This window comes from Acomys russatus, chromosome 8 (assembly GCF_903995435.1).
Source record: "Acomys russatus chromosome 8, mAcoRus1.1, whole genome shotgun sequence".
NCBI classification, from domain to species: Eukaryota; Metazoa; Chordata; class Mammalia; order Rodentia; family Muridae; genus Acomys; species Acomys russatus.
In genome coordinates, this window is record NC_067144.1 from 40,331,640 (window position 1) to 40,342,627 (window position 10,988).

At 44.8% G+C, this 10,988-nt stretch overlaps 1 protein-coding gene across 1 annotated transcript; it reads left to right on the plus strand.

Annotated features, from left to right (window-relative positions):
* Positions 1–266: 266 nt before the first annotated feature.
* Cpox (coproporphyrinogen oxidase) lies at positions 267–10,205 on the plus strand. Its single transcript, XM_051150087.1, has 7 exons — positions 267–902; positions 2,237–2,380; positions 2,634–2,744; positions 4,071–4,212; positions 4,977–5,195; positions 8,989–9,093; positions 9,672–10,205. Exons 1-7 carry the CDS (start codon positions 380–382, stop codon positions 9,757–9,759), a joined length of 1,332 nt encoding a protein of 443 aa, XP_051006044.1. The 5' UTR covers positions 267–379; the 3' UTR covers positions 9,760–10,205.
* The last annotated feature ends 783 nt before the right edge of the window (positions 10,206–10,988 follow it).

The following is a 10,988-nucleotide window of genomic DNA, read 5'->3' on the forward strand; positions in this document are numbered from 1 at the left end:
GGCTTTTGGCCCCACGTTTTGCTCACTGTGGGCGAGTGAGCTGGGCGTTCGGAGGTGTACGTGACTAAACCTCCTCTCTTATCAGTCCAAGCAACCTCACAGTCCTCTGGGAGCTCCGGAAGCCCGCGTCCTCCTAGTAGGACCCACGTCTGTGGGCGGGGTGGAGTCTTATCTTCCAGTCCTGGAGCTAACAAGCGAGTGCAGGTGGAGCTAGGACCGGACTACAGTTCCCAGCATCCTCGGCTCCCGCTTTCCGCCTGCGGCCCAAACCGGCAGCTCCTGTACAGGCTCCTAGTTGCAGTTCGAGCAAGTCTCGGTCTCAGAGGCCCGGGGGCTCCGGCGGGTCTTCAGGACCGGAGCTACCCAGTCCCGGCGGAAGATGGCCTTGCTGCTGGGCCGCCTGGGCGCGGGCCCCTGCTGGCGCGCCGTGCGGGGTGACTATGGGCAGCTGCGCGCCTGGTGCCCGTGGGGCGCGTCCACGCGTGTCTGCAAGCTGCCTGGCACCGCTGGTACCCAGGCTCGCCGCGGGCTGGGCCACAGCCACTCGGCTGGAGGCGGGTCCCGACTGGGGACCGGGCTGGCCGCGGCGCTGGCGGGGTTGGCAGGGCTGGCAGTCGCCGCCTTTGGACATGTGCAGCGGGCGGAGATGGTGCCCAGGAGCTCCGGGGGGCGAAGCCCCTCACCTGGACGGCGTGGGGAGGACGATGACGAGCTGGCCCGCCGCTGCAGCGCCTTCATGACCTTGCCTGTGACCGACCTGCGGGAGCTGCGGAGGAGGCCAGAGGACATGAAGACCAAGATGGAATTGATGATTATGGAGATCCAGGCCCAGGTGTGTCGGGCGCTGGCACAGGTAGACGGAGTCGCCGACTTCTCAGTGGACCGCTGGGAGAGGAAGGAAGGTGAGGAGGGCCCTCCTGTCTCCTGGTTGGGCAACAGTTGCAGTTTGGGATTGGGGAGAGGTTAAAGTAGACAGTACTCACTGCGGTGGGGGGGGGGGGAGGTTATCTGTTGAAAGGGACACCCTTAAAAAGATTGACATTGAGAGAACCGTTCGCTTTCTGCTTGCAGATGTGGACGCAGGTGTGCCCTTGTCCTGTAGAGGCAGAGGGAACACTGATCCTTCACGTCTACTAGACTACCCGTGTCAACACTCTCCCCACCTCTTTTTTTCTTTTTCGGGGTTGCATAAGAAATATTTGATTGATGTTTCAGTAGCTCTTGATGAATCTCATCATATTTCTACAAGGAAAACATTTCCTTGGAATCCCCGAATACTTAGCCATTCTTGTCGAGCTCCGCACCGGTGACCGTGTTGTTCCCTCGACACTGTCCTTGCCTGTTCTCCCCTCCTATCTTGATCTTAAACTTGAGGATTGCGGAATTTTTTTCCCAGCTGGAACTATACACATTTTGAGCTATGGTACTGCCACATCTATATTAAATGGTGTTCAGTCTGACTTTCATAGTTTTCCATCTCGTAATGCTTTAAAGTAAAGGCCGCCGACCCCAGCTGTGTGATCTTGGATGTGGCCTTCTGCTTCTTTTGAGTTTTTTTCTCATCTGGAATGTTCAAGGATTGTGCTAGGTCATCCTGGGAACATATACATCCTTACCAGCTCTTAGAAATAAAAGAACCCAAAGATTAATCCTCGAGAACAATGACTTTTTGGTGACTCTATTGTCTTAAAGAAAAAAAAAAAAAGCCTATTCATATGCCTAAATAATAATATATGCTTTACTTAATTTAAGGTGCTGAATCCCCAAAGAGTTTGAATAGCACATTTTAAAATTGCACATAAAAACTAAAGGTAAATATCAGGCTGAGGAAAAAGCCATGAACCGATATGAAGTTCTTGTGTTCATTAAAAATAGAACTCCATTCAGTGTACCCACCCCTGCCTGTAACATTAGCTTTCTATTTTGTGAATAGCAAATGGTTCTTTTTTTGGTGATATTTGAAGAAAGAGTTCTTAGGTGATTTATTAGACAATGGAGAACACAGAAGAAAAAAGTCATTTTAGCGGTTTGTATCTGGGCTCAATGTTTTCCTTGTATGAGCAGCTTAAGACATAAAGCTAAGCTAATGACTCAATTTATTGCCCATAAAAATATCTGCTATTAGTGATGGTTTTGGAACCAGAGGAGAGCGAGCTCCTCATGCTGTCACGGACATGGGAGAGTGATGTCCCATAGGATGGTCCCCTATTCTGATTTTCTGTTTCTATGGACACAGGAGGTGGCGGCATCACCTCTGTGCTTCAGGACGGCCGTGTGTTTGAAAAGGCTGGGGTGAGCATCTCTGTCGTTCATGGGAGTCTTTCTGAGGAAGCAGCAAACCAAATGAAAAGCAGAGGAAAAACTCTGAAGAGGAAAGATGGTAAATCAGACAAACCTTCCTGCCAACTGTTCTCCCTCCAGTTTTACTTTAAAAAAAATTTAAAAAGTAGCTCTTCCGGAACAGCCATTGGATGCATATGCCCAGTAGCTAGGTTCACATGCTTGTATTGTGGAAATTAGAACTTAGAAGACAAGTTACAAAGCGGGGTATGATAATGGATTCAGAAAGCACACGGGAGTAGTTTGACAAGCAGGCGACTGAATGCATCTCACTGTGTTATTTTCCTTCCCAGGTAAATTGCCATTTACTGCTATGGGTATAAGCTCTGTGATTCACCCCAAGAATCCTTATGCACCCACTATGCATTTCAACTACAGATACTTTGAAGTGGAAGAAGCTGATGGTAAGCCCCTCAAAGGTTGTGCAGAATATCATTGTGCAAAATCGGTATTCTAAAGAACTCAAAAGGGGCCCTATCAAAAAGTGAGAAAGTGCAAACTTACTAGACTTTCCAGGAATATCATAGGGGCTTTGTCTTGGCAGGAAGTACAGGACCTGCAACATCAGAGTGGTACCAATTCTCTCCTCTGTCCTCCACGCAGAATGGGTTTGCGAGTCCAAACTTCAGTCCCCCACCCAAAGCCTTTGCCAATAGAAATTGGTTATTTCTGAAATTGAGAACTTGCCCTTGGGGCATGAACACAAATATATGTACTCTGTAAACACACAGTGCATGAGAACTTGAGTTGGGATCCCACTCCACACTCATTTAGAAAGCCAGGAGCTGGGAGGGTAGACAGGGGGCTATCTGGAGCCAGGCAAGGGTAGCTAATTGGTAAGCTCCAGGTCCAATGAGAGACCCTGTCTCAAAACAAGTAAGACCGAAGAAGACATCTGACGTTAGCTTCTGACCTCTACACAAATGCACCTACATGCATGGGCACCCGTGCACACATGCATGCACATAAGCACTGTCTACTCACAGGTACACATATAAAGGTAGGTAATGGGTATTGACAACTTCTAGGTAAGAGTGAGTTTGTGAAACAATTGCTCTTACATGGTAGATTGCACCTTTAGTGAGTGTTTTCTCCCTTTATGGGGCAAATGGAAGGTGTCAGGGGCTTTAGGGTGACTCCTGATAGTGGAAACATAAGAATCTCTTGGGTGGTTTTATTAAATTTATGCATCTGAGGTAGCAGTTGCCTTTTCTTTCTTTCTTTCTTTCTTTCTTTCTTTCTTTCTTTCTTTCTTCTTTTGGTTTTTCAAGACAGTCTCTCGGTGTTAGCCTTGGCTATCCTGAATTCGCTTTGTAGACCAGGCTGGCCTTGAACTCACAGCGACCCGCCTGCCTCTACCTCCCGAGTGCTGGGATTAAAGGCGTGTGCCACCACGGCCATCCAGCAGTTGCTTTTTCATATAGTGATCTAGCTGAGATATTTGAGCTGTGGGATCCTAATGTTGAGCCAACATTGAGATTCACAGCCGAGACGATACGAACTGCTGCTGCTCGCTGTCCTCCAGCCCCTCTGCCCGACTTCCCAGCTCCTTTTCTTCCTGTTTTCACATCTTCCCAGCCTCAGCTTTACTGGCTGCCAGAGCTAAATTCCATTAGTTAGCCGTGCTTTGACTGCCACCCATTTCCCTGCTAACGAATTAAGTCGCTAGTCCAAGCAGTGGTGGGCTCGAGCCTCCACACAACATTGGTTCAGCTGCCTTGCTTTGGTAGGTATCACGCACTGGTGGTTTGGGGGCGGATGTGACCTCACGCCAACATACCTGAACCAAGAGGATGCGGTCCATTTCCATCGTACTCTAAAGGAAGCTTGTGACCAGCACGGGTCAGACATCTACCCCAAATTTAAGAAATGGTAAGCTCTTGAGACCGTGTTTTCTGTTATCTTCTGTTTGCAGAGACTTGCCTGCGGGCCTTATTTATATAAAGATCATCAAGGGAACTTTTTTTCAAGTTAAGGACTATTCTACATGTGGAACAGTAGTAGGTGGCATCTTAGGACGTTTGTTTTATTAGGCATCAAGAGTAGGTTGAGGGACTCTTGCTGGCTCAGAAGGGCGACCTTTAACACACATGAAGACATTCTGTAAATATTTCCTTTGGCCAGCCTTTTCCCTAGTTATGCATGCTTTAGAGTCACCGCTTTTAATACTGAAAGAGACCTAAGGTTGCTTACAGCACCCTGCTGTTGGCACATGAGTTCAGGCTTGCACCTGAGCTGGTGTCTGTGTTAGGAGAGCCTCACCCTTTGCCTCTTGTAAAAGCAGCAGTGCCTCCCAGAGGGTGGCATCACTTTATTTTAGGAAACACGGTAGCCGCCTAGTATTCTTGTTTCACTTGCTGGAGTTCGTAGTGTTCCTTATCCTTTAGATTGGCTTGTTTTGAATTGCTTCCTTGCTCTGAAGGGCAGAGTATAGCACGTTTTGCCTGCGTAATAGCTGCAGGAAATCTAGCTCTTCCGGCTAAAGTCCTAGTTTCATAGTTGTATAGAAAATAAAGGTACTGCTGGTGTGAATCAAGGAGAGTGCTCTGAGGCTAAGGGCCCATCTCAGTTTCCACGTGTGTCTCGTCCTCCCTTTCAGACCAGGATTCTACTCTTTACTCTGCTGTATGTTCTAGGTGTGACGACTACTTCTATATAGCGCACCGCGGAGAGCGGAGGGGCATCGGAGGCATCTTCTTTGATGATCTCAACTCTCCATCCAAGGAGGAGGCGTTCCGCTTTGTTAAGACATGCGCTGAAGCTGTGGTTCCTTCTTATGTACCCATTGTGAAAAAGCACTGCGATGACTCATTCACCCCCCAGGATAAGCTGTGGCAGCAGCTGAGGAGAGGGCGGTGAGTGGCAGAAGTGGAGGGGGTCTAATAATAGCAGCTATTGTACTGTTTTGGCCAAATACTTTATATAATTAGTCATGCCAATCCACACTGTTATTTTACACTAAAAATTAATTTGCTGACACTGTATAATCGATGTCACAGGGTTTACTTAATTTACCTACACCACAAGTGCTTGTGGTAGGCATGGCAGGCATTTGTATGCTAAGTACTGGTGGAGTTTAATTCTCTTCAGTTCCCTTTGACCACCTCCCCTTGGTAGGGAGGCCTGATGGCACTCAAAGAAAGAATAAGCAGGCTACCAAGATGAGACTTGATAGCCTATGACCATATAGTGGGGAGGAGGTCCCCCTCAGTCTTAGACCTAGGGAAGGGGAAGAGGGTGAAAACGGGAGGGAGGGAGGAATGGGAGGATACAAATGATGGGATAACAATTGAGTTGTAATCTGAAAAAATTAATAAAATTAAAATTAACAACAACAACAATAATAATAATAATAATTCTCTTCAGTTCCCAGTGATGGCTTCTAATGTTCTGCCAAGATGAGGGCATCATGTAAGCTTCCATTCGGCTTACCAATTTAGAGTCACACTTTAAAAAGATTCATCTTGAATATTTTATGAAAGCTTTCTTAATACAAACAATCCATTTTAAGGATCACCTTCCTTATTTTGGACCCCTCACAATGCATATAGCCCCTGCATATGAGGCGCTTTGTGTCTAGCTTTCCCAGGAACCCTGTGAGACACACAGCATTATTTTACTGATCACCAGTGGTCCTTGCTGACTAATTCCTTCATCCAAGATTACGCAGCAGGTCTGATAACTTCCCAGATATGAAAATCGCCCTGCGTGTGCTTTTTCCCCATACTTACCCCCAGCCCCTGGCTGTCTGTTGACCTTGGTGGGCTCATAGGTGGTGAGACAGGCTGTGTTCAGTCACAGTGTTCTTGTGACCAACTCCACATAGCCACGGTCAGCCACCACCAGCCTCTCTTGGCCATCTTAGTCGCTTGTGTGCCATAAGTCACAGTCACTGCGTGAGGTCTTCTGACTCATGTTCGTTCTCTCAGGCATCTGGAACTTTGTGTCCTAACGGGGTAAAGCTGTGTGTGCCTTGAAGAGGCCATGAAGAAGTCAACTTAAATAGGCCAAGTTTAAAGATAAATGCTTGTACTTGCCTTCTTGGGTTTGTTTGTTTGTTTGTTTGACTTAAGTGATTGTGTCTGGGCCCTGTGTAACAACCAGATGAAGTGAAAATTTATTCAATATTAGTATATTTTAAAGCAATACATGCTTGGCACCCCTCCCCTCCCCTACTTCCTCCTGTCTTGACACCCCCCCCCCCCCCCGCAAAACACCCAATTTGTCAAATATACCCTTCCCATTCTGTCTTCCTTTCTGTAATATATCTTGGGCTCTTTGAGGTTGGGCATAGCCCTGACTACACAGTAGGCATAACAGATATGCAGAAAGTGGCTCACAGTTCAGTAGGGAAGGTATTGCTAGTTAAAGCTCCATTTCAGTACGGGACATATTCTGTACGCAAAGCTGGGAAGTTTTATGAATCCTACTTAGGCAATGCTCTTACCACAACATTACCAATAGTCTTGCTTGTCTATCTGGTTTTTCCGCCGTTTCGGCCGGCTGTTCTGTGAGCTCTGCTCTGCGCTGCCTGTCTTTTGAGTTAGGAGCTGTGTGGAGGGTTAGATTAATCCCTCATGGCTTAGTATGTCACTAATCTTCAAAGAGAAGTGCTCTGTCACCCTTACCTCTGGGCTGGAAGATAGCCTTAGAGTCTGGGGCTTCAGATAACCTGAGCGTCATAGTAAAGACCCACAGTGGTCAGCGCTGGCTTCAGTTTCTGGCACTGCCTCCTAACTCCTATCTGCATCCTTCACAGCCCTCTTCCCTCCCTCCCGCACCTTTCAGCCGTCATGTGCGGTTCCTTTGACTCCGTTTGCACTCTCTTTTGTGCATCTCATCATTGGTCTTTTCAGTTACCACTGTTGTCTTCTTTGACCGTCAACTTTAGTCTCCTCATCATCTTTTACAGGAAAATTGGAACTATAATTTGAACTAATTTTTCTTTTCTTACAAAGTTCTTTTCTTACTTTGGGAAAGGGCAGCAGGCTAGAACAGAGGCATCTGTGAGAACTAAGAGATTCTTCACAGCCTGGGGATTATAGGAACGGCAGAGGCTAGTACAAAGGAAGTACTAAGCAGGTCAGGTCCAAGTGAAAGCTGCAAGGGTCAGGGATGGGGTTGAGACAGGAGGCAGCAGGCAGGGCTCAGAGCCCAGCAGAAACATGCTATAAGGTGTATATTGAGAGCTCTTTTACAACAGTCTCTAAGACGGGGCTTCATGTCACAGCTGCCTCGTAGAGAACATGTAGGAGAGATGCCATGTCAAGTGAACATCACTAAGTGGCCAAATCCGTTGTCACGGTTACAGGAATGAGGTTTTGAAAAGTTGCTTGAACTGTCTTTTGAGACACGTAGAAGGAGGCATGAAATAGCCATCAGAGCATGAAAGCCAGGCAGTGACAAGTAGGATGGAGGCAGAAAGGCATCCATAGATACAGTTGCTTAAATTTTTTCACGTTCTTTGACAACATTCCCCACAAAACATGCCTTTTCAAAAGTGAAGTACTATAGGATTCTAGAATATACCCACATACACACATATATACATATATACACATATGCATATATATATTTGTATATATTGCTGTTGATGGACTTAAAGACAGCAACCTGTGAACTAAATAAGAATATCTGAGGGAAGTTTGGACCAAAGAGTAGTTCCTCATTGAGTTGGGAAATGACCGAAAGGGGGCTCTGTAGAAACTCATTTTAAGAATCATTCTGAGCTGGACATGGTGGCACATGCCTTTAATCCCAGCACTCAGGAGGCAGAGGCAGGCGGATTGCTGTGAATTCGAGGCCAGCCTGGTCTACAGAGAAACCCTGTCTTGAAAAACAAACAAACAAACAAAAAAGAATCATTCTGAATTCTTTAGGACAGTAGAAACTATAGTTTTAATGAAGAGACTTGAATCCTGTGACTTAAAGGTGGAAACAGATGTTTGGGCTAAATGGAATTCGAATCTGCTTTCCTAATAGTTAGTAGAAAATTTGGACCATGCACGGAATGTAAATTTAGCTGATACCAAGATATTTTCATAAAGAAAATATCGAATAAAACTAAGCACTGAATTGCAGAGCAGTAGCTTCCATAGTGACAGCTGTAACCACTAGGGATGGGTGGTCCCATCTCTCCTGATGCTGTGAGCTGCTGTAGGGAAGGAGGAAGATCCAGGCTGTTAGTCACTTAATAGACTGCTCCTTGCTGAGTGGTACCTGGTCCTTACCTGTAGAAGTTCAGCATTCCTAGCCTAGTACCGTGAGTTATAGCGAGATGAAGCTCTTTTTTTTCTGCAATTCTTCGGGCCACAGGGAGGACCAAGCAGTGTTACCCAGGAAACAATGCTGTCTCTTTCTTAACTGTTGTGCATGCGGGATCCCAATTTGTATTTTTACTGTTTATTCATGGGGAAAACATACTCTTCTTGATTTGTAATTGCTCTGTGTTGGGCACAATCCATGTCTAATTGTTCAGTGGGTAGAATGCCCTTTTATTTATGCTTTCCACGGGGCTGTAAGCTGCTTCTGTGTTCTGGCTCCGGTTGATAGGGGGAGTGGGGGACTGCTCCGCTCTTGGTGTTTCTTATGGGTTTCTGGAAGATTTTACTAACACCCCCTTCCTGCTATTTGATGTTTTTATGACAGGTACGTAGAGTTTAATCTGCTGTATGATCGGGGCACCAAGTTTGGTCTCTTTACTCCAGGGTCGAGGATTGAAAGCATCTTGATGTCTCTGCCCCTCACAGCCCGGTAAGGAGACAGTTCTTTACGTAGCTCCCTGTGCCCCAGAGGATCTGCACGTCATTTTGCTTTTATAAGAAAATTGTGGGTGAATAAGACACAGATTGTATTTTGTAAGAAGTGACAGGATGAATGTCGTAGTCTTGTATTTGAGGACATGGAGAGGGCGCAGGGAGCGGGAAATTGTGTTTGAGGGATGAGGTTGGCCTTGATCACAGCCTTGTTTCTGGAAAGATACATTTGTAAACATTAAGCTAATATGTACCTATGTATCACTCAAGGTTCTACACTTTGCAAAACCTTAGTTTATAATCAAAGTGCATTTTGATTTTATGATTTTAATATTAACCCATATATATCTAAGACTTATTAAGAATTTAACCTCTTAGGTAGCAGGTTTTTGTTTTTTGTTTTTTATAAGTATGCAGGTATAATGCAAGTATTACAAGGTGCAAGGCAGGGTAGGCACAGGGAGGTGGAGGTATAATGCATTCTTTTTTCTTTTAGGGTTTATTCTTCATTAGTTATGTGTGTCACGTAGTGTTATGTTGTCTCCATTTTCTTGCTTTTGTTTTGGACATGTGTAGATGGGAGTACATGCATTCGCCCCCAGAGAATTCCAAAGAAGCTGAAATTCTGGAAGTGTTGCGCCACCCGAAGGACTGGGTGCACTGATGCAGCAGAGCACTGTCCCAGGGCCTGCTGGACGCAGGTGTGGTCTTCCTGCACCATTGCCACCGTGTGGCAGGCAGTCCCGTGTGCCTTACTGTTCAGCCTCTGGGCACCACCTCTGGAGCATGTGCTTTTGAGCTTTTCTGATGCTACGGGGTGAGGTGGCAATGATGGGTGGGCATGTAAAAATAATCAGATTCGTTGGATCCAAAATCCATTTGTACTTTTTAGAATCCTTTTCTATGACCATTTGATCTGACATTGGGTTTCCAGGTCTTAAGATGAGGGAATGTATATACTATGAAATGAACCAGGAAACTCTTCATTTTCTTTGTTGCTTGAAGTTTTAGTTTTTTGCCATAGAAAATTTTTTGGGAGATAGATTTTATCTTCAGTAGTTTACTTAGGTTGACCTTCTTGATAACTTTAGGATGCAATTTCAAGCCAGGCGTTGGTGGTGAATGTCTTTAACCCCAGCATGTGGGAGGCAGAGGCAAGTGAGCTCTGTGAGTTTCAGGTCAGTGCTAGAGTGAGTTCTAGTACAGCCAGGGCTACACAAAGAATTACTGTCTCAAAAAACAAAAACAAAACAAAACCCAAAAAACCAAAAAAGAAAAAAAAGTGCAGCTTGAAGGAATGTTTTTCTTTGTTATTTTTGAAGTTTCTTAATGTAATATTCATGTATTTTTCACTATAGACTAGAATATTATAGAAATACTCATTTTTATAAAGGTAGATATTTAGAAGTTCTGGAAATTTCCTTAAGTCAGTTCCTGTATTATATATGATGACCTATAGTTTATAATTGTAAATGACATTATTATTATTTAAATAAGGGACATACATCTAAGTGCTTTTTGTGAGATCATAAATTGCTGACACTGGGCTTCTATGTAATTTTGAAAGCAAAAGCTTATATCCCTGGATTCTGATACTTAAAGTTTTATATTTCAGACATTTAGATATTGTAGCTTAGACTAAGAACAAATGAAAAACATTTTCCTTCTCTAGTTACAATGAATGGAGCTAGTCTAACATGTGGGCATTTTATATTTTTTTAAAAAAATGAATCAATAGAAATTGTTCTAGTTTTCAATTTACGGATTCTTCAACATTTTTACTTTAAAAGTCACAGAAGATTTCTTAATATGTAGTTTAACTATGTAAATAATAGTATGACTGCACTATCTTATTTGATGTATAATATATTGAATTTGTAAGAAGCAGTGTGT

Coding starts and splice junctions, on each gene's coding strand:
- Cpox (XM_051150087.1), top strand. CDS start 380: ATGGCCTTGCTGCTGGGCCGCCTGGGCGCGGGCCCCTGCTGGCGCGCC. Junction 2,745..4,070: donor TGAAGTGGAAGAAGCTGATG/GTAAGCCCCTCA, acceptor TTGCTTTGGTAG/GTATCACGCACTGGTGGTTT. Junction 4,213..4,976: donor TACCCCAAATTTAAGAAATG/GTAAGCTCTTGA, acceptor TGTATGTTCTAG/GTGTGACGACTACTTCTATA.